This window comes from Chiloscyllium plagiosum, chromosome 11 (assembly GCF_004010195.1).
Source record: "Chiloscyllium plagiosum isolate BGI_BamShark_2017 chromosome 11, ASM401019v2, whole genome shotgun sequence".
NCBI classification, from domain to species: domain Eukaryota; kingdom Metazoa; phylum Chordata; class Chondrichthyes; order Orectolobiformes; family Hemiscylliidae; genus Chiloscyllium; species Chiloscyllium plagiosum.
In genome coordinates, this window is record NC_057720.1 from 32,774,755 (window position 1) to 32,798,862 (window position 24,108).

At 39.0% G+C, this 24,108-nt stretch overlaps 1 protein-coding gene across 1 annotated transcript in view; it reads right to left on the reverse strand.

The window, feature by feature from the left end:
* Window positions 1-24,108, reverse strand: part of hectd3 (HECT domain containing 3) — a 69,526-nt gene that overhangs the window by 12,825 nt on the left and 32,593 nt on the right. Inside the window, exons 9-17 of the mRNA XM_043700093.1 lie at window positions 23,830-23,911; window positions 22,752-22,934; window positions 19,901-19,953; window positions 18,281-18,345; window positions 17,620-17,723; window positions 13,614-13,733; window positions 5,740-5,829; window positions 3,755-3,961; window positions 1,747-1,876 (exon numbers count right to left, since the gene is read on the reverse strand). Of these exons, the coding sequence (XP_043556028.1) occupies window positions 1,747-1,876; window positions 3,755-3,961; window positions 5,740-5,829; window positions 13,614-13,733; window positions 17,620-17,723; window positions 18,281-18,345; window positions 19,901-19,953; window positions 22,752-22,934; window positions 23,830-23,911 (1,034 nt within the window). The remainder of the gene's footprint in view (window positions 1-1,746; window positions 1,877-3,754; window positions 3,962-5,739; window positions 5,830-13,613; window positions 13,734-17,619; window positions 17,724-18,280; window positions 18,346-19,900; window positions 19,954-22,751; window positions 22,935-23,829; window positions 23,912-24,108) is intronic.

Sequence of the window (24,108 nt, forward strand, 5' to 3'; positions counted from 1 at the left end):
AAATAAACAGGAGATTCACATACACACCATGGGTGCTGGGGAAAAAATAAGCACTACTGCATTTAGGTGGTAGTGTGGGGGTTAAAAGAAAAAAAAGGTGAATGTTCCTGGTGGTGGAATTTGAATAAAGATTGGTGCACTTTGTGTCTTCCACTGTGTCTCACACCTGCACACACACACCATGGGTGCTGGGGATAAAATAAGTACTACCGCACTTAGGTGGTAGTGTGGGGTTAAAAAAGAAAAAAAAAGAACAGGAGTGGCACACGGAGTGAAATTTAAAAAAAAAAGAAAAAAGAAAAAAAAACGGGATCTACCACCAAAGCTATACTAAATCTACTCTAACTCCATTTTTCAACACTCCGCTTGAATGTTTGACATTTAATGACATGAATTATTTGTGCATATTTGCTTTATAACCCTTCAATTCAAATAAATCCTGTAGTATTGTTCACATAAAAAAAAATAAACAGGGGATCCCTGGTGTCCTTGGAGAAGGAGCACGCGGTGTCCACCAACACCCTGGAGTTGTTCAGGGAGAGGTGGGCGCCGCAGGGAGTGGAGTGCATCATTTCTCCCTCCAACTCTATTTTGATTTAGTCCCTACCCTCCCCTTCACTGTTTTGATCACACAGCACTGCCCTTTGATGTGAAGGGCAGTGTTTGTCACTGGCCACCCGGGTGTTTTCCTATCTTCCTGGTGGTGGAATTTGAATAAAGATTTGTGCACTTTGTGTCTTTCACTGTGTCTCACACCTGCACACACACACCATGGGTGCTGGGGAAAAAATAAGCACTACCGCACTTAGGTGGTAGTGTGGGGGTTAAATTTAAAAAAGAAAAGTAAAAAAGAAACAAAAAAAACAAACAGAAATGTTCCCCTCTTCCACGGTTACGAAAGAAACATAAACAGGGGATCCCGGGTGTCCATGGAGAAGGAGCACGCGGTGTCCACCAACACCCTGGAGTTGTTCAGGGAGAGGTAGGCGCCGCAGGGAGTGGAGTGCATCATTTCTCCCTCCAACTCTATTTTGATTTAGTCCCTACCCTCCCCTTCACTGTTTTGATCACACAGCACTGCTCTTTGATGTGAAGGGCAGTGTTTGTCACTGGCCACCCGGGTGTTTTCCTATCTTCCTGGTGGTGGAATTTGAAAAATGATTCGTGCACTTTGTGTCTTTCACTGTGTCTCACACCTGCACACACACATCATAGGTGCTGGGGAAGAAAATAAGCACTACCGCACTTAGGTGGTAGTGTGGGGGTTAAATTATAAAGGGAAAAAAAAAATAAACAGGGGATTTGTCACTGGTTCCCTGGCCAAATGGGTGTTTTTCCAAGTGGTGGATATACAGAATAAAATTTTTAAAAGTATATAAACAGAAAATTCAGAAGGTCTCCTCAGTACAGGGTCTGGTTTTGAGCTGGCTAGCCAGAGCCCCTGTACTGTGCACATGTAAATAAAGGGTGACCTGGCGATGGGAAACTGGCCTCTGTGCAATTATTTCAAGAATGTAGCTCACCAGCGATCTGCACAAGGGCAATGAAGGTTGGGCAATAAATGGCCCCTTTTAAACAATGCCCATCTATGACAATTAGTTTTTAAACATGGTGTGGATGGTACATTCAAAATTATCTGCAGCTAGTGCCATTTATCCTTTATGCTGAATGGTCTGTAAACCATGAAATCTGAAAAAAGAAAACAAATAAAAAATAATCTCAAAAACAAAGGCATTTTTTACTTACTTAAACGTTTGAGAGCTTCCACTGTAATTTCAGGATCACCACAGACTCTCTTTTCGACCTCCTGCCAGGTCAGGAGGTCAAGTACAGCTTGGGGAACCACTTTTAGTAGACCAGCTCTCATTGCTTGAATCTGAGGCAGGCGAAAAAAATATCAGCCACAAGCACTGGCCCCTAGAGATTGTAAATAGGCTGTGCACATCTGGATGCAAAAACACAGCCAAATATTTTGAAAGGCGATTTTCATTTGGTTGAAGCTGCAATAGTTTTGTCATCTAGTGAAGGAGGTAAAAGGGTAACAGACTTCCTTATGTAAAAGTAACAATTAAAATTAAACAGGTCATCAAACCAGGGCAAGGTTTGTGCATCTGTCATCAAAATCACAGAATTAACATGGTGCAGAAGTAAGCTATTCAGCCCATTGTGTCTGCACTAGCTCCAAGAATTCCGACTGAGCACAAAGCTCATATCTGCTATTTTTCCAAACTGCTTCAAAACAAGGCTGTCTGGTTCTTAACCTTTATGAGTGGGAACTGCTTGCCCCTATCTACTCAGACAGGACTGCACACGATTTTAAAAGCTTCTATCAGATCTTGCTTAGCTTTCTTCTGAGCATCGTGGATCAGTGGTTAGCACTGCTGCCTCACAGTACAAAGGACTTGGGTTCAATTCCACCCTCGAGCGACTGTGTGTGTGGAATTTGTCTCTATGGATTTCCCACAGTCCAAGTTTGCACATTAGGTGAATTGGCTATGCTAAATTGCTCAGTGTCCAAGGATGTATAAGCTAGATGGATTCGTCATGGGAAATGCACGGATACAGAGATAGGTTAGGGAGGTAGGTCTGGGTGGGATGCTTTCTGGAGCGATATGGACTCAATGGGCTGACTGGCCTGTTTTCACACTGTAGGGATTTCATGATTCTAAAGATAACAGGCCTAACTTCTCCAATCTGCCCTCAAAGTTTCTCATCCCTGGAGCCAGTCTTGTCGAATTCTTCTGCACTAACTCTAATGCGTTCACATCCTATCTAAACCACATAGTGGCCAAAACCATAGACAATAAAATAGCTGAAGGCTAACTAATATCGTATAAAGGTTCAGCATAACCTCCCCGCTCTGGTACCCTATACCTGTTAAAAACTGATTTCTCCATTTGTCCTGCCACTTCTAATCACTTATGCACATACACATCCAGATGTCTCTGCTTCTGCACACTTTTGAAAATAATATATACTTTTAAAAAAAACTGTCTCTCCATGTTCTTCTCATTAAAGTACATCAACCTCAAACTTCTCTGCATTGAACCCCATTTGCCATCTACTCACTCACTCCACCAACTTGTCAACGACCTTCTACACTGTCCTCCTCACAGTTTATAATACTCCTAGGTTTTGTGAGCCATAAACTTTAAAAGTGTCAAGATCGAGACTGCTTACATATACCAGAAAAACAAGGGATCATATCTGACCCCTGAGGAACTCCAGTGTATCCTTCCTCCAGCCCCAAAAACATACCCATTAACCATACTCTGTTTTCTACTTCCCAGGCAATTTTGTATCACTTTGCTAATGTACACATTACTCTTCAGCTATAACCTTCCTCACAAGTCTATTGTATTGAATATCTCTTGGAAGTCTACGTATTTCGCACCAACAGCATTGTCCTCACCAACACTCTGCTGCAACTTCAAAAAATTCCACAAAAAAATAGTAAAGCAATTACAGGTAGATATGCTCTCTTTAATCAATTCACATTTGTCCATGTAACTATTAATTCTTTGCAAAATAATTGTTCTTGAAGTTTCTGCACTAATTAAACTAACTCCAAATATAGCCTGCTTAAAATAGATTAGAATTAGAATGTCTGCCTGATCTGATTTGAAATATGGTGTACAAGATACTTATCAATAAAAGTACAACAAAGACTTAATCATGTTTCAGCACTGAATCATTATACTACTTCCTCCTCCTGTTTTTCTATTTATTCTGCAATGTTTGACTCTATAGCTACCTGGTCTTTGTTTTCTTCTAGTTTTGCTTTTTGAACCAGTTGAATGAACTCCTTTCGATCCTCATACTGGACAACGGTGTTGCTGCCATCAGGTTTCAGGTCCACTACAGAGTGATCGCTAAGTACAGTGGTGTAAGTGAGATCATTCCCAAATTTAAATTCAAATGTCTCCTTGTCCATGCTCTCCATTGCCTCCAGCAGTTTCACCTGCACAGAAAGAAAAGGACTGGCTTCAGTGTTTCAAAGCTTGTATGCAACATTGCTTCGATTAACTAGATACATTAAAAGGAATACTGCACCTCACTGAAATCTTAATACAATTTTACTATCACCGATAATCTGCAGTTTACAGTGCATTTTGCAGTTGGAATGTGCTCCAGCTAACTAGAGCTATACATAATGTGCATTCGTACAGGCTGAGCAGGCTGTAAGTACATATTCCTACCAGGTAGCAGCATATTTTTTCAGGCAGAATACAATAAACAGACAGTATAAACGATTCGGATTTTTAAAAAAATGCTGAAGAGAGTCATGTGCTCTTTCCACTCTTCTTGAATGGAAAAATATTATGTATTAACAATGTGAGAGACACTTTGGGGAGTAGGGAGCAATGGTTGAGGAAGAGGGGGAAGAGGAAGATAGGTAATTAAAATAAGAAATGGAAGAAACTAAACCATTTTATTGGTAGCTTTTGGTTAAAAACTCACAGCTGACAAAGTTTTGTTGTTTTTATACCTTTCTATCCTCCTCGATGCCCAGGTTCACAGTACAACTCCAATTCCTTCATATTCTACCCACTCTCTCAAACTGTGAGAAGTCCATTACTTCTACTACCTGTGTTGCTTGATAAGAAAGTACTACAGAAACTATCAAAAATGTCAGCACAAAAAAAAGAGTATTCAATCTGTACTGACAGTAAGAAAAAAAAAGACCATTAGCAGCAGTAATGATCTGGTAATGTTAACAATCTATGACCTGGACAGAAAAAAATGTGACTGAACAAATATTGACTTGAGGGCCAGCAGCACTCACACACCAGTTATTTACTTGTCCCCTCCCTTTAGATACAGCTTAAAATCTCTGACCAACCTTTTCATTACCTGTATTAATAATTGCTCATGGTGATTTAGTATCACGTTTTATCCTATAATGCACCCATATTAAAAAATCTGAAGGTGCTTCAATGATGAAATATATAAATGAAATATATAAACTAGAAGGAGAAAGTGAGGTCTGCAGATGCTGGAGATCAGAGCTGGAAATGTGTTGCTGGAAAAGCGCAGCAGGTCAGGCAGCATCCAGGGAACAGGAGAATCGACGTTTCGGGCATAAGCCCTTCTTCAGGGCTTATATAAACTAGAAGGCAAGGTTGAAGGTGAAAGGAGAAAGATTTAAAAGGGACCTAAAGGGGCAACTTTTTCACACAGAGGGAGGTGCATGCATGGAATGAGCTGCCAAAGGAAGTGATGGAGGCTGGTACAACAACAACAACATTTAAAAGGCATCTGGATGGGTATTTAAATGGGAAGGGTTTAGGAGGGAAACGGATCAAGTGCTGACAAATGGGATTAGATTAATTTAGGATATTTAGTCAGTATGGATGAGTTGGACTGAAGGGTCTGTTTCTGTGTTGTACATCTCTATGATCTCTAAGTTGTTGTTTTTGACACACTGCAAATTTCCTTTTACACAGGTTATCACAACCAGATGTGCAAAGGACTTACCTTTTCCCATGTTAAGATTTAAACCAAAGTTTCAAAGATAAAGTGATTTTTATTATCTCATTTTTCATGTAACCAACACAACTATTATACTAAACTGTAGTGGATGTCATGAACTACAATAGCATGTTGCAGGATGAACTTCTAGCAGATTGCATTCATCATATTGTCAATAGTTGTCAATTGAAAGAGAGAGAGAGAGAGAGACAAAGAGAGAGAGAGAGAGAGAGAGAGAGAGAGAGTTTTGAATTATTTACAACTCACCAAGACAGAGTCCACGGCAGCAAAGTCTTTCGACCATCTCACTTCTTCTCCTGCTAGTTGTTTCCATATCATTCCAGGAAGAGCCAGCACCTGGCAAACATGCATATAGTTCTCATTAGGCTTGAAAGTACTCAAGTTAAAAAGATGGATTGTGCATATTCCTTCTGTTATGATCCCAGCTGATGTTACCAGACAAGTCAGATCGCTGACTGAAATATGGCTTAGTAGATCAAATATTGTTTTGTTTTTATTTAACAAGGTGGCCTTTCACTGAAAGATAAACAAATTTAACTATAAAAACAGGAGATAATTGCTCGAAATAAATGATAAAACAGAACAAAGCTATTTACATATAATAATGAGAAAAATTTCAACAGTAAAATATTCCATAAATTAATAAATTATATCTCAACATACCTTTACAATAGAATCATGGAGTCAGAATGTTAATGAGCGAAAATCTAAATACTTAATGTACAATACAGCGCAGGAACAGACCCTTCGGCCCACCAAGTTTGGGCTGACTCCTAATCCTTATTTAGGACCACTACTTATTAACCATACGCAGTATCTGTCCCTCTGTTCACCTCATATTCATGTGTCTATAAAGATGCACCTTAAATGTTGCTAATGTGTCTGCTTCCACCATCTCCACTGGCAGTGTGTTCCAGGCACCACCATCCTCTGGGTGAAAGATTTTCCCTGTACTCTCCCCTAAACTTTCCCCTTCTCACCTTGAATCTGTGCCTCTTGGAGTTGACCTTTCCAGGTTGGGAAATACCTCTGACTATCCACCCCATCTACACCTCTCACAATTTGGTAGACTTCTATCAGGTTGCCCCTCAGCCTCCATCTTTCCAGTGAAAACAAAGTTTATCCAATCTCTCCTCACACCCAAACCCCTTCAGACTTGGTAACATTCTGGTAAACCTTCTCTGTCCCCTCTCTGAAGCATCCATGTCCTTCTGGTAGTGTGGCAACCAGAACTGCACACAATATTCCAAAACTTTAGTTAGGCCAAATTTGGACAGCTGTAACATAACTTGCCAACTTTTATATTTGGTGCCTCAGTCAATGAAGGCAAGCACATGCCATATGCCGTCATGACCATTTTATCTATTGGTGTTGCCACTTTCCAGGATCCATGGACCTGTATGTCCAGATCCCTCTGTATGTCAATGCTGTTAAAGGTTCTGTCATTTGTTGTATAACTCACACCTGAATTTGATCTTCTAAACTGCATCACCTTGCATTTGTTCGTATTAAACACCATCTGCCATTTCTCTGCTCAAATCTGTAATCTGTGTTTCTTTGTATCTTTTGACAATCTTTCTCACTATCTGCAACTCCATCAATTTTGGTGTCATCTGCAAACTTACTAATCAGACCATCTACATATTCCTCCAGATCATTTATATATATTACAAACAAGATAAGGTCCCAGCACTGATTCCTATGGAACACCACTAGTTACTGATCTCCATTCCAAAAAGCACCTTTTCACTACTACTCTCTGTCTTCTATGATCAAGTTTTGTATCCACCTAGCCAGCTCACCCCTGATCCCATGAGACTCTACCTTTTGGACCAGGCTGCCATGAGGTACCTTATCAAAATCCATATAGACAATATCCACTGCCTTCCCTCATCAATCATTCTTATCACCTCCTCAATAAACTCATTCAAGTCGGTGAGACATGACCTTCCCTGCACAAACCCTTAAATGTTATAAGTGCTTCTGCCTTTACTACCCTTTCCACCACATCTCCTCTAAACCTTCTGCACCATACTTTAAAATCTATGCTCCCTAATCATTGATCCTTTCAAAGGTTTCTTCATGTTTACCCTCTCTGTGCCCTCAATTTTATGCATCTCAATCATGTCCCCTCTGAATCTCTTTTGCTCAAAGGAAAACAATCCTAATCTGTCCAATCTCTCTTCATTATCAACTCTTCAACCCAGACAACAGCCTGATAAATCTACTCTGTACCCCCTCCAGTGCGATCACATTCCTTCTATAATATGGATTCCAGAACAGAGCACAATACTCTACGAGCTGTAGCCCAACCAATGTTTTATACAATTCGCACATTATCTCCTTACTCTTAAACTTTATGTCTGGACTACTAAAAGCAAGTATACTATATGTCTTCCTAATCACTTATATCCACATGTCCTGATACTTTGAGGGACCAGAGTACATGCAGACCAAGGTTCCTCTAATCTTTGGTGGTTCCCAGGGTCCTACCATTCATCACTTAATTCCTTGCCTCGTTCATCCTGCCCAAGTGCATCATCTCACATTTCTCTAACTCGAATTCCTGATCAGCCCGCCTATATCCTCTTGTAGTCTAAGGTGATCTTCCTCACAATGTACCACCCACCAATTTTTGTATCATATGCAAGCTTACTGTTCAGTCCTTCTACATTCAAGTGCTCAAGTTCAGCGGGGCACTCCCTTCTCTATCAAAGCTATCAGTTTGACTAATTGCAGTTTTCAATTCTTAGTTTGATAGACTTTTCCTTGTGTATTCACACAACAGCGCTTCAACTTTCTCAGTTTCAAATAATCCCCTCAGGGTTTTAATGAAACACTTCCTGAGGAACGTTTAAACTAAACCTATGCACTGAGACAACCTTTTTCTGAATTGATTTCTTGCTCCAGGAACACTGTGCTCCTATATCTCACTTCATTCAGGATTGTTGTGAACTGAAATGTAGGGTGTTTTCCTTACATTAAAAAAATCTGATTCTTTCAACTGAAAGCAGGCTAATGCTTCTATATTTACTTGTACAATTTTTCCAATGCAAACAAATTTCCATTAGCATTATGGGAACTCTCTCTCAAGCACACTGTTTTCTGTAAAAAAAGACTCCAGGAACACTGAATTAGCTGAATCAACTTATTAGTAAATCCCCTCATATACATGATAAATTTTGATAAACTTGATAAACTTTGATTTCCTTGCTGAATAAGAAACAATCTATCTTGGCCCTAAAAAAATACTTAATAACACTGCCTCTGTTGTCTTCTGAGGCAAAGTGTTCAAGGTCACAAAACTCTCAGAAAAAAACTCTCACTTCCATCCGGAACACCATGGATAATGTTCACCAGACAGATCCCTGGGATTATCCCAGGAGAACTGGGCATTTATTCACTGAAATTCCAAAGAACGAGACATGATCTCATTGATATACACAACTTTCCAAGTCAGGGAGCTGCATGGAGTCTGACAGTGTGGAAATACACCTTTCGGTCCAACTCATCCACGCTGACCAGATATCCTAAACTGATCTACTCCCCTTTGCGTGATGCCTAAATTTTAAAACAGTGTCCCTTAGTCTTCGACTTAGTAACAAAAGGTAAGATCCTTTCCAAATTTACCTTGTTAACTCTGTTCAGGATCAAGTTACCCTTCACTGCTCTAAACTCCAGTAAAATCAAGCCCAACATGTGTAATCTACCTACTTGTTACAGTTATCAGTCCATTTAACCTTCTCTAAACTGTCCACAAATCATTTAGATCCTTCCTTAAAGAGGAGACCAAGACTGCATACAATATTTAGGACATGGTCTCATTAATGCTCTTTATATCTGAAAATTAACTTCCTTTTTATGCTTGATTCCTTTTGTAATAAAAGGATAGTATCCCATTAGCCTTCGTGATTATATGTTGTATCTACAGCATCTTTTTGTAACACAAGCACTGGAACATAAATCCGTCCATACCTTGGAATTTCATAGTTGCTCTCCATTGAAATAATAGTCTGCTTTTTAATCCACCTTATCAAAGTGAACAACTTCGCATTTTCTTACATTACACAACCAAACTCATTCCCACACTCCGAGATGTAGGACTCTGTCTCCCACCCCAGAACTGGACCCATGACTTCCTGATCAGTAATCCAGAAGGACAGGGGATAAACACCTCTTTCACAATAATCCTCAACACTGGTGCCCCACAAATCTGTGTACTCAGCCCTTTATTATACATTTTATACACTCACGACTGTCTGGCCAAATTCAGCTCGAACTCCATTTACAAATTTGCTGATGACACTACTGTAGTAGTTGGATGAAACAATGATGAAAGAGTAAAGAAAGAGAGACAACTTAGTAGCATGCTGTAAGGACAACAGATTCTCCCTCAATGTCTGCAAAATGAAGGAGCTGGTCATCAAGTTTAGGAAGCACAGTGGCTGACGTGTCCCGTCTCTATCAATGGTGCTGAGGTAGAGGTGGTCGAGAGCTTCAAGTTCCTAGGAATAAATATCACCAACAATCTGGCCTGGTCCATCTATGATGACACTGCAGTCAAGAAAGCATACTAAATCCTCTACTCCCTCAGAAGGCTAAGGAAATTCAGCATGTTCACAACAACACTTACCAATTTTGGTAGATGCACCACAGAAAGCATCCTGTCCAGTTGCATCACAGCTTGATATGGCAACTACTTTGCCCAAGACTGCAAGAAATTTGAGAGTTGTGAATGGAGCCCAGTCCATCACAAAGACCAGATCCAATGAGTTTGTCTACACTTCCCGCTGCCTCAGGCAAGCAGCCAATATAATCAAGGACCTCTCCCAGTCTAGTTATACTCTCTTTCATCAGGTTGAAGATACAAAAGCTTGAAAACCCATACTAACATATTCAGAATAGTTTCTTCCCCACTGTTATCAATCTTATGAACGGACTTGTCATTTCTTAGAGTTGATCTTTGTCTGCACATTCTCTGTAGCTGTAACAGTATATTGAACAGAATATACTGTTCAATTACTCTGTTCTACTTTGTAAAATATGATTTATCTAGCTGGTACAAAACAATACTTTTCACTGTATCTCTGAAAATGCACGTGACAATAATAAATCAAATCAACTGACAGATTTCTTTTTGCTCAATCATTCAATATATTTATTTCCATCTGCAAACCCCAGAATTCTTTATATCATACTTTCCTATGGTGTTGCTCGCAAATTTAGCTATCATGCCTTTGTTCCCCTCAATCAGCTCATTGATGTAAAATGTATAAAGCAGACAGTTCAGCAAAGACCTTTGTGGGGACTCCACACTTCACATCCTGCCAATTCAACAAAGAGCTGTTTATGTATTGCATTTTCTGCCAGCAAGCCAGCCTATCTTCGATTTATGTTCATCTGTTTTCCCATGGCATGAGCTTTTATTTTCTAAAATAAGCTTTGATGTTGCACCTTATCAAATGTCTTCTGGAAATCCAAGTACAGTATGTCTATAGACTCTCTTATCCACAGCTCATGTTACTCCTAAGAGATACAAGATATCCCTGAGGGATATTAGCAAGCGAGAAGGGGTTTAATGGCAGTTGAGGACAGTTAACAGTCATCATTACCAAGACTACATTTAACTTCATTTTTCTTATTAATTGAATTCAAATTTTACCTCCTGCTGGGTCGCTGAAAATTAGCCTGGGTTTTTCGATTACAAGACCAATAACATTATCACTATGTCACCAATACCCCAATAAACTATAGACTCCAAATTTATAAGATTCTAAAGACAATTATTGAGCCAAATAGCATTGGCAGCAACGTGAGGAAGCTACTGCCAAGGTGTATCCAAGAAACATACGTCGTAAAGTTCACAAATTAAAATGAAGGGGGAATACCTATTTCAAAGGACATCAACAAGATTACAAAGAGTAAAAGAGGGAAAATGGTAAATAGGAACAATTAGCATCACTTCTAAATTAGAAATGATAAAATCATACAATCTTCCCCCAATTAGAATTATGGTGCTTTGCCGCAAGGTAGAATCTAGTTAACTAAAGGTGAAAGCTATAGAAACCACCCATCACTCGCTACAGTTCTTCTATTTTGTAGAAGCTTGTAATTAATGTATGTCTCGTAGTGCCATTCTTTGGTTGGGAAAACAGGCAAACAACATATTTCCTGATCTCTACCAATGCTAAATGAACCTTAAGTGTGAACTATGTCCCTTTAATTAGCTCCTGAGGTTATGCAAGTGCAGTATGGAGAATAGCATCTATTAAAAAAAACCCATGTTTTACTATTCCGAACACAGCTTGCTTCATGTTCACTATTGCAGTCACAAAATCAGCTGATAAAAATTACATACAAATTGCTAGGGCCTGGCTGCAAGATGTTGTGGGCTGGGAAGAAGAAATGGCGTTCAAAGGGAGTGGGAGAGGAAGAGGGGGAGAGTTGGTGGCTGCAAGGCAGATAGCAGGAGTAGATGGACTGGCTGCCAGAAGTGTGCTAAGTGAGCAGGAAAAGTCTGCAATATGGATAAAAGGAAAGCTGAATCTGAAAGGGGTTTAGAGAAAAGGAAGGCTGCACAAGATACAGTACAGATTTAAGCCTGCCAAGAAAAGGAATACTCAACTGATTAGGAGCCAGGAAAACTTGTAATCGAAATAATAAAAATTAGTACAAATAATTGAATCTCTAACTTAAGACTGCATATCTTCAGAAGCTACTTTATATGGGTTTAAATATAGAGGGGGAAATTTTAAGGAACAGTATAAATTGTTAAAATTGACCCTGAACTGCAGTTAAAAAAAGGAACTAATTTTTGAGAGTACATGATAGAAACAGATTAGTTGTGACTTCATTTATCTTTATGATTGGTGATAGACCTGCGTAAAAGTGTCAGATGTTTTGACAAAATATCCTTGTCAAATTATGCTGAACATAACTGAACATATTGTTAGATACAGAGTCAAGATTACAGTGATGCTGGAAAAGCACAGCTGGTCAGGCAGCATCCGAGGAGCAGGAAAATCGATGTTTTGGGGAAAAGCCCTTCTGACATATTGATAGATACCTCTAATGCTGCTGCTGTGTGAAACCACATATCAGATATATCAACACAAATACAAAAGATATTGTTTTTGTGTGACTGTACCAATAATAAAGGAGTTAGTAAGAATGAAAATGGAACCCGAGAACCAAAATGTAACCACATCAATCGTAAAATAGCCCTTGAAGAAAACATACTTTGCATCCTGCTTTGAAATGCAGAGATACTTTCGGAATACCCGCAACTTCATCTTACAATGACTTACTTTGGACTCTTATCCTCTCAGAACCCATCACCTCAGCAACATAAATCGCACAGGCCTTCTAACCAGACAGAAATGCTAATTAGCTATCCTTTTGACTTCAGTTATTCCAAATTCAGTTTATCTTGAAACTAAACAGTTTAAGTGTGTAAACATTTCCAAAACCTCATAAATCTAACACCTTCCTGGAATTTCGGAAACTAACAGTCTATTCACTGTTTACATTCACATTTTACAAAAGCATGAAACATCTTCCCAATCAAATAAAACTCAAGTGTCTCTTTAATCTTAAAAGAAGCAAGCCCCGCCAACAGAATTCAAAACAGGCATTTTTGTTTCATTCATTCATGGCTGGGCTAGCATATATTACTAATCCATAAAATGCACAAGAGAAAGTAGCGCTCAGCTGCCGTATTCAATATGTGAATAAAATCAAAATACTCTGAGAAACGTTCTGGACTCTAAACATTAACTCTGTTTCTCCCTCCAAAGACGCTACCTGACTTGCTGATTTTCTCCAGCTTTCTGTATTTGCTGTCTTATTGAACCACTGCAGTCCATTTGCTTTAGGTAGACCACAATCCAGTTAGGGAAGGATAATCCAAGATGTTGAACCAATGAAAGAACGGCAATATATTATCAAATCAGGATTGCTCATGGCTTGTAAGGGAACTTGCAGGTGGTTGCATTCCCATGTATCTGCTATGCTTGTCCTCCTAGATGACAGTAGTTCAGAGATTTCCTCCAGTTCACCCTAAATTGAACAATCCCAGGAAACAGTCTTATAAAACCTTGCATTTATAACAAAATGATTACCAAAAGCTCGCGTCCTCGCAATGCAGCCCCCATCAGCTGGCCTATCCATTCATACTTTCCAAATTCTTTGCAGGATGGATTGGGAACATATACATCTCGTGCTTCTCCAGTACTGTTACCCTTGGGGAAAGGAGAACAAACAGAAATTAAATTTTGTTTAGTCTCCACGAAAGGTAACTCCCAAGATGCAGTTACTTGAATTTTATATAGCCAACATACAGCAATTTTTACTAGGACTCTTCTAAATACATCAACAAAAGCAGAAAATTATTAAATTGTCACTGTTGTATCTCAACTTATTTTGTATTTTGTGATTTTTTTGTTGTGAATTTTGCCCTCAAGCCAAAAGGTGCTAAAGATTGAAACTGAAAGTTCACTTCCTCAAGACCAAATACAGTAATATTTCACAGTCAGTGAATTTTGATGGAAGAAAATAACAATTTCTGTATAGCAAGATGCCATAAACAGCAATGACATTAGTAAACAATTAATCTTTTTTGTAACATTGACAGAGCTAAATATTGATCTAGAAACAAGACATTCTTTAATATCACTTAATTAACAAGATCTTTTATATTTACCTGAACAGCTATATCACAAGACCATTACAGGCATGAAAATATTGCAACACTTTAAACTCTTCTATAAAATGGACTCAATTGCTTTCAAAATGGCTCCTCCATGTCATGGGACTTTGGCACTAACAATGCCCGACAGACCTGAAACTTAGGCAGATACCTGACTGAAATACGGACAATCACAGCCATGTATGGAGTTCACAAGCTTCTTTACGAAGGATAAACCATCAACAAAAAGGCCTGTGATATACCAGTTGGTTCATTTTCCTGTTTCATCATGGACAATAGGGATGTCAAAGTTCAATGGGTTTTCCATATGAAATTAATCTCACTGCTCCTTCCTTGAATTGTGATGGTTCCACACCTCAAACAAATGACTTGAAAAGCTATAAAACAGGATTCATATCAGCCTAATATCATCATATTTAGAAAATAACTTGGGGCTTTTAACAGGTTAAATGTGTAAGGCAGCTGTATTTTGCATTTGATTTGAAGAGTTACAATAGGAGTTATATAAATTTGTGCATGGGATTTGGAGGTACTGGCTCAGCCAGCATTAACTGCCATCCCTAATTGCTCAGAAGACAGTTGTGTCAAACAGACTCCAGTGGGTCTGGAGTCACATGTAAAACAGACCAAGAAAGGATAGTATATTTCCTTTCCTAAAAAGGCCAGATGGGTTTTCGTGACAATCGACAATGGTTACATGATAATTCTTTGGCCAGCATTTTTATTCAATTCAAATTTCATTATATCTGTTTTAATGGAATTTGAACCCATGCCCCCAGAATATTGTTGTGGTTCCTGGATTATCCCTACACCATCACCTCAAACAGTTTTCTGTTGGAGATTACTCAAATTGGGACAAACTACATGGAACAGGAGCACACACTAATCTCATACGCAAACACTTAAGAAAACAAAGTCTGCCCATGAAACATCTCAACTAAACGATAGCAACTCTGAAAAACAGGAATCTCCTTTGCATTGCACTAAATAATGAACCTTGATTAAATCCTTAAATCCTGGAATTGGATTTTAATCCACAATCTCCTATTCACCAAAGAGTCAAACTGCTATATAATTCTCAGGACTTAAACATCCATTTTGAATTTGAGGCAAAATCACATTACCTTAGCCTCAGCAAAATTGAAAGGTGGTTTCTGGGATAGGAACACAGACCGCCAAGTAGCAACTTTTCCTCCTTCTCTTTATCACCAAAAAAGCAGCGAGTTTTGAGGAGCTCAGGTTGAGGTTCTGGATGTAGGTTTGCTCGCTGAGTGGGAAGGTATGTTTTCAGATGTTTTGTCACCACACTAAGTAGCATCATCAGTGAGCCTCTGGTGGCATGGCCCGCTTTCTATTTATGTGTTTAAGTTTCCTTGGGTTAGTGATGTCAATGCCTGTGGTTATTTTTCTCAGGGGGTGGTAAATGGGGTCCAAGTAAATATGCTTGGTGATAGAGTTCCAGTTGGAATGCCATGCTTCTAGGAATTCTCGTGCATGTTCTTGTTTGGCTTGCCCTAGGATGAATGTGTTGTCCCATTCAAAGTGGTGTCCTTCCTCATCTGTATGTAAGGATACTAGTCAGAATAGGTCATGTCTTTTTGTGGCTAGTTGATGTTCATGTATCCTGGTGGCTAGTTTTCTGTCTGTTTGTCTCATGTAGTGTTTGTTACAGTTCTTGCAAGGTATTTTGTAAATGACATTAGTTTTGCTTGTTGTCTGATTAGAGTCTTTCAAATTCATTAACTGCTGTTTTAGTGTGTTAGTGGGTTTGTGGGCTACCATGATGCCAAGAGGTCAGAGTAGTCTGGCAGTCATTTCAGAGATATCTTTGATGTAGGGGAGAGTGGCTAGGATTTCTGGACATGTTTTGTCTGCTTGTTTGGTTTGTTGCTGAGAAATTGATGGACTGAGTTCATTGGGAACCCTTCTTTTTGAATACACTGTATGGGTGATTTTCCTCTGCTCTTCGTAGCTCCTCTGTGCTGCTGTGTATAGTGATCATTGAAATAATAATCAACTAGCCACAAAATGACATGACCCACTCTCAGTAGTATTGTTACATACAGATGAGGAAGGACACCTCTTCGACTGAGATAACACATCCATCCGAAGACAAGCCAAACAGAGACATGCACGAGAATTTCTAGAAACATGGCATTCCAACCAGAACTCTATCAACAAACACATTGACTTGGATCCCATTTACCACCCCCTGAGAAAAAGAACAGGAAATGACATCACCACAGGAAATGACATCACCAACTCAAGGAAACCTAAACACATAAATAGAAAGTGGGCCCTGCCACCAGTGCTTCATCCGGAGGCTCACTGATGATGTCACCAACTGGTGACAAAATGTCTGAAAAAGAACCTTCCAACTCAGCAGGCAAACCTACATCCATTAACAAAGCAATTAAGAACCTGACACCAGGCTCCCCAGCCAATTTGCACTGATAGGGCCATTTAATCAGAAGGATTATTTCTGATTATAGGAATTGTGGTATATTTCAGAAACATTCAGCAATGCTTTTAATTTTCAGATTGCAGAATCCACAGGAATGGTTAGCTGACCAGTAAAAACCCTCCTGCCCCCACCAAATGGAGCTCTCAGTTAGTGGAGGATTCTATTGTGTGATTTGAGGGACTGCAGAAAGTCAGCTTTCCCAAGGACAGGGAAAAAAAGAGAAACCTCTATTCTCTAACAGAGTAGACAATACAAACTTTCCTTTAGACCATTTTCCTTTTTGACACCTGCCTTTACGACCCTGCACAAAACCTGTCCTTCTGTTCTTTGCACACAAACTAATGTAAGGATTCATAACTTCTGCTTTCTCTCCATGCAGAAACAGGGAAGAACATAAAACTTGACAAGGGGATTAAATATATGGCTGACAGGAAGGAAATCCAGTCGCAAGCACTTTTTGAATTATACTCCTCCTCATTCATTTGGAAAGAGGTCTTGTTCGGGGAGGCTGAGGCACCCTGTTGAGAGATCCTGAGCTCCTGAGGCACTGATACTCATATATAATCGCAGAGCTGAATCTCTTGTGTTGATGCTCTCACCCCTTTCTAACTAGAATTTGGTGGTGATCATGATTAATGTGTGAAAATCCTTATGATTGAAAAGTTTGGCAGGGCTAAGTTCCCATTCTTGAACCTCATCAGAAGTGAAGGTTTGGACAGCAAAGTTTGCTCTGCTACCTTGAAAGCTGCCAGCAATACATGAAACATATTTCTCCATTTTTTCTAACTTAGCATATTCTCTAATCTCTCAAACAAGAGTTTCAAGAGAGATAGAAAAATCGGTTGATGTAGATAAGGTAAGCAAGAGATTTTACAGAGAGTTGCATTATAAGTCAATGTCTTCAAGAAGAAAAAAGAAGTCTTCAATTGTTTTCTTCAGTTAGATTTTAACATACCTGATTAGATGTCCTTACAAAAAAGGGCAAAGGCACTGGACTGTCCCCAGAACTTGGGCATAGCTCTTCAGAAATATCAGAGAGGCTATCGCGGAATCCGCCACCTATTGTTTAAAAAAAAAATTGGACTAGTTAAAAAAAGTTTTTATAATGTTAAATAATTAACCTTGGATTAGATTAATCATCATTTATCAAACTCATTCGAACATAGTTCACTGATTTTCCAATATCAATTGCACATCAGTACTCAGTGATAGATCATAACTGTTATTACTTCGCTGAGGATGTTATGATGCATTAGTTAAAGAATTGCTTACTAAGTCTGGAATGACAGTTAAAAGGGCACAACACAATAAAATTCTTAAAATTTTATACTGCCATAGACAAACATGCATGGCTTATGTTATTATCCAAACTGCTCTATAAGATTGCCTTCTAATCATGACTGGGTATCCTATACTTCCTATGCAGCTCACTGTGACCCAACATTATCTCAAGCAGGTTTATAAAAGCAAGCATATAAAAATCTTTAGAATAACATTTCAGCTCAACAGCACATGCTGGAAACCTTAAATAAAAACAAATGACTTGAAATACCCAGATTAACTGGCGTCTATTGAGAGACTAGGCAGAGTAAACTTTAAGGCTGAACAGTGCTTACCTTGGTCAATTATGCCTTCAGAGATAAATTTACATTCCCACCACTGGTCATAGCGCGCTGGCCATCTTTGGATTTAAAAAAGAATTACAAGTGTAAAGAGTATTCTTGTGTGGAGTTCTGAAATGTTAGTAATGGAAAGGGTACTGTCTGTATTATGATGTTATTGAAGCTAAAAAGATAAGTAACTTTGTCCAATTACAGCTTTAATTGTTAAGCTTATCAATTAAATATTTCTAAACAAAGTGACTAAGTTCAAAGAGTTTGTTACAAATAGCTCTAACTGTACGTGCTCCAATGTGCTTCATGCGATAAAGCCTTACTTCTATTATTTCCCTTCACCACAATCAAGAACTACAAAGGGCTGAAACAACCTTTAGAAACATTAGTTTTATGTCCTCGAATGATTAATTTAAAGAAAATTCTGTTGAATTTTATGAAATTAATGCAACAATTGACTGCATACTTTCTGCACTTCATGACCAAATTGCCGAATGGCAGACCATGGAGGGAAACAGAGTATCATTCGTGGAGTTGAATAATCATCACGATAACAAAATGCAGAACAATGTAGCCAACCATCCCATATTCAATAGTCACATTTACAATACACAAAACTTGAAATCACAAACTAGACCAGAGACTTCAACATAGATGCATTTTTAAACCATCGAGTTTACACCCTGGGTTCAAAATAATTTCCAAATCAATTCCTGTGTTGGCATTAGCGTTCAACACATAATGGTCCTTCTAAAATCTAAAAGTAAAAGAAATTTTAAAATTTATTGTGTCCAATTGCTGTTTCATGGATTACTTTAGTTTCCCTTTTTTTTTATAAGTTATTTGAAAATGATCTTCTTCAATTGGTTGGTCACGGTTGTGCAATAGTGTAAGTGAATGTACGGGAGACCCCCATATCCATGGAATAATTTTCTGCGGTTTCAGTTACCCGTGCCTGAACATTCAAGGGAGCATTCCAGAAGCTGCCGGGAAGGTAAGTTTCCCATTTAAATGAATGGGTTCACTCCTATCTGCAGTTTCGACCTACCATGGTAGTTCCTGGAATGTATCCTACTGTATTTCCAAATTTAATACCCTCACATGCTTGCTTCAATTAAGAATGCACAGATATGTAAACGCAATCTCAAAGCAAGGTGGAAGTCAGAGCAAGGGGATTAAATATCCGAAGCTCCATTCCATGATAATGCAATAATAAACTCATTAGAATGCAGGCCTTTAACAGCGTTCAATAAAGAAATGGGTTTCAAGGCAGTAAATCAAATGATTTAGCCCTGTTACAAAGTAGAACTAACAAAGCCAAATGACCTGCAGTCCATTCAAGTTGGTCTGAGCACAAAGAAATAAAAATGCAAGGCAGGGAAAGCCTATATAATTTATTAAATAAAACAAATATGTACGGTACTTTTGAACCGAAGTACAACAAAAGCTTTGTAATTCTGGTGTATGCACAAACTGACCTATACACAACAAATATGATGGAAGTAACCTGCAGTAAATAAACAGGTTTCTATTCCTGCCATCAGAAAATCCCTAGCCCTCATTCATTTTGGAATCTCTCGTAGAAGACTTCATATACAGAATATTTTGTCTCCCAAACAATACCTGTAATCTAAGGGTTTCTCGCATTTGTCCGAAGGCTTCAAACCTTCAAACATCTGTAAAACAAATACGTAAAACAATGCAATTTAACGTGGTCTGAATAACTTGTACTCAATTTCACACAGATTTCATGACTGAAGTTGAGTATAATAAGAAAGAAATCAAAATAAATCCCATTGTTAATTATTTGAATCAGTTACACTTCACAAAGAACAATTTAAGTCTTTGCAATGCTGTTTGAATGACATAAAACTATTTTTTTTTATTTAACAGAAAGAATGAAAGCTTTTCACTTTGTGGGGGTGGTTTTGGACGTGGAAAAAAGTAGGGAAATGCAGGTAATTATGGATTGAGGTCACTCAGTATTCTCTCATTTTTGGTGATTGTCCTCATCTTGGTGGGAGCTGCAATGGAAAGCACAATCTGCTTCATACAGTAGGGAAACTAATTAGGCCAAATGAGGGTGGCTTTCTGGAATTTTCCTGTACTGAATCCAGATGCTAATTGGAGATTGCCTCCTCGTAGTAGGCTTGAGAGGGGTGGGGAGGCCCTGCTTGTGTGGGGGAAAAAAAAAGAGACATCAGGACCTCCTCGATGACCTCGAGAATGAAACCACGTATCGAATGAAAAAACTATACCTCCTCCATGGCCATGACAGCAATGACTCATTATTTTTAAGTTTTATATAGGCATCAGAAACTGCTTACATTTTGGTGTGCCCTCTTGCTCTTTCTGTCTCCAAAACACAGGCTTGCATCAGACATTCTGAGTAGCTGCCCTGATCATTTCTCCATTCAGTCTCCTTAACTGAATACAGAGGAGGTCTCTGAATTGGCTGCCTCCCACATTGCGGGTGAACATCAGATACTAAAAAGATCTGCAAATGGTCCCAATGTAGGATTCAATGTTAATGGAAGAATTTAGTACAAGATTACAATTTTGATTTCCCATTGTTCCTGCCCTTTTGTAAAAGGGTGACAGATGTGCACTTCCACCTTCCTCAGGCCTGCTGCTGACTCCAATTTGATGGCACAATCTGACTTGGTGACCTGTCAGGCTCCAATAGTTGCCTGTGATGATGCAGGACTTTAAGTCGTGCAGCAGCTGAAAGGCAAATCTAGCAGTAATGAACTTAAAATGTTGGGAGGTCATCAGGAAGACAGCATTGAGAAAGCAAAGGTGAGCAGTGTTGTCCAGCACCTTGAGAAGGATGCATCTTATGAGGGCATAAAGGATGGAGGTGGTTAAAAAAAAATGCTATCTCCTCACCAAATTAGAAATACAAGACAGAAAATTACATAATTAACAAAATAAGTGTGCAACCTATAAAACTGAATTATTCATTTATCTGTTTCCCTGTGGATATGATGATTTTTGTTGTCATCTGTGGCCAGTTTAGACTTTGCGATTTATCCATAATCATTACCTAATCCCACATTTATCTGTCCATCAGTTCCTTTCTCGAGGATACCTAATCATTTCTCACAGTACTGTCTGAAACTTTCAGTGCCTGGCCTCTCTATAATGTGCATAAGTTTGCACACCAACAATTCAGTTAGCCTTTGAATCACCTGTGTCCCACTTGCCTTAAAAAAAAACTGCCACCTTTTAAAAAAAATGTAGTGGTCCTGGTGACTTACTAGCCCAGAGGTCTGCATACATTTTGCTGACAAAAATGAATTAATAATGCAAAGGAGATACAGGCAAGAAAGAAGCATGGCTCATGAGAGGTGTGCCACTTAAGGCAACAGAGCCTTTGCTTCAAAAAGCACGTGAAAGGTGGAGAGACAGCAGCTGAGACAATATCAAAATAATTGCCCAAGAGCTAACAAATTTCCTGAAGAGTCATAGAGATATACAGCACGGAAACAGACCCTTCGGCCCAACTTGTCCATGCCGACCAGATATCTTAACCTAATGTAGTTCCATTTGCCAGCACTTGGCCCATATCCCTCTAAACTCTTCCTATTCATAAACCCATCCAGTTGCCTTTTAAATGCTGCAATTATACCAGCCTCCACCACTTCCTCTGGCAGCTCATTCCATACACGCACAACCATTTGTGTGAAAACGTTGCCCCTTAGGTCTCTTTTATATTTTTCCCCTCTCACCCTAAACCTATGCCCTCTAGTTCTGGACTCTCCCACCCCAGGGAAAGACTTTGTCTATTTATCCTATCCATGCCCCTCATGATTTTATAAACTACTATAAGGTCACCCCTCAGCCTCCGACGCTACAGGGAAACAGCCCCAGCCTATTCAGCCTCTCTCCATTGCTCAAATACTCCAAACCTGGCAACATCCTTGCAAACCTTTTCTGAACCCTTTCAACTTTTGCAACATCCTTCCAGTAAGGAGGAGACCAGAATTGCACGCAATATTCCAAAAGTAGCCTAACCAATGTCCTGTACAGTTGCAACATGACCTCCCAACTCCTGTACTCAATACTCTGACCAATAAAGGAAAGTATACCAACTGCTTTCTTCACTATCCTATCCACCGGTGACTCCACTTTCAAGGAGCTATGAACCTGCACTCCAAGGTCTCTTTGTTCAGCAACTCTCCCTAGGACCTTACCATTAAGTGTATAAGTCCTGCTAAGATTTGCTTTTTCAAAATGCAGCACCTCATATTTATCTAAATTAAATTCATCTGCCACCTCTCAGCCCATTGGCCCATCTGGTCCAGATCCAGTTGTACTCTGAGGTAACATTCTTCGCTGTCCACTACACCTCCAATTTTGGTGTCATGTGCTAACTTATTAACTGTACTTCCTATATTCACATCCAAGTAAGTTATATAAATGACAAGAAGTAGCGAAGAAAAATGTTCTAGATCACTTTGAGCAGACATACCTGTGTGAACACAGCATTCTTACAAGAGGGATCAAGGGAGGGATTATTCCGGTGCTCCATAGCAACTCGCCGATTGATGTAGAGCTTTGGCATGACATTGGGCTTGTTAGTCTCTGAATCCTTGAGGCATTGTGTAATCAGAGCTGTGCGCTGTTTTGATAGCAGAAGGAACTGCTTGATATGCTGAAACACAAAATGCTGGTATCAATCTGTTATTTTTAACAAGTGCTAGGCAGAGGTTGGTTTGGTTACATTTTGCACATGCAGCAAGTAAATATCCAACGTCCTGATTTAATGAGCAAAAGTGCTCCTGGTGTCCTGATACCCACTCCATCTCTTTCAAAATATCAAAAAGAAGGTTACATTTTGCATTATCTGGTCTTTCTTTTCATTTTTTACTTCTGCAATCTTGATTCTCGTAAAGTAGTTACATATTTGCCAGCAAAACAGTAATTACAACTCAGAAATAACCCAATGCTTGCAAAAAAAAATCCGACTGCCCAGGTGATAGGATGAGGCTTAAATAAATGCAAAACCTTTCTTTAGAAAAGTAAATAATTTCAGTGCTGCATGCAGGTCCAACTTACATACTTTGGGTCACATACAACCTCTGAACCTGCAATTCAACTGCACCAACTGTGGCCTAATTGCACATAAATTTTACACTTTTGTCCTGTTTGAATTTTACAGGCCTGGAGGCTTGAAAAGGGCTGCTCTTCGCAAACTCTATTTATGTAGTGAATAAACTCTAGATTAAAACAAGAAAAATTTGCTTGTGCAAGCAGCATGAGGAAAGAGGGATATGTGGAAATTAACTGGAACATCGATGTAAACTTTCTACGTGGCACTGGAGAAAGTAATAGCTGTTAACTATTCATTTGTCAACACTTCCTATGTTGCAAACATCAGTATTGCATTCCAGCATACAAGATAATTGCTACTTGGAATAATTTTTAAGCGCCAAACTCCAGAAAGGACTGCTTTCCAAGCAGTCTTGGAAAGCATATAATTCTGGTGAGTCAAGCAGAATGATAAAAAGATTGCAAAATCCTGGCTTATATTTTCTTCAGTAACTCACCTTTAACTGACCAAATGACCCAACTGTGTGATCCCAGGCTGGAACAAGATAGTGAATAAGGCTGTCCAAGAGTTTAAGGAATCTGGAGAACAATAATGCAACTCATGAACATATCAGGTTGTTATGGTATTATCCTTGAACATTTTTTTAAATTAAAGGCTTGATCATAATCGGAAAAAAATTAGAACATAATCTTTCTTTTAAATCATTCTATTGTTCTACCAACTTATTCCTATTCAATTCTATACAATTATTCCATTCCACTCAAATTTTACCTGG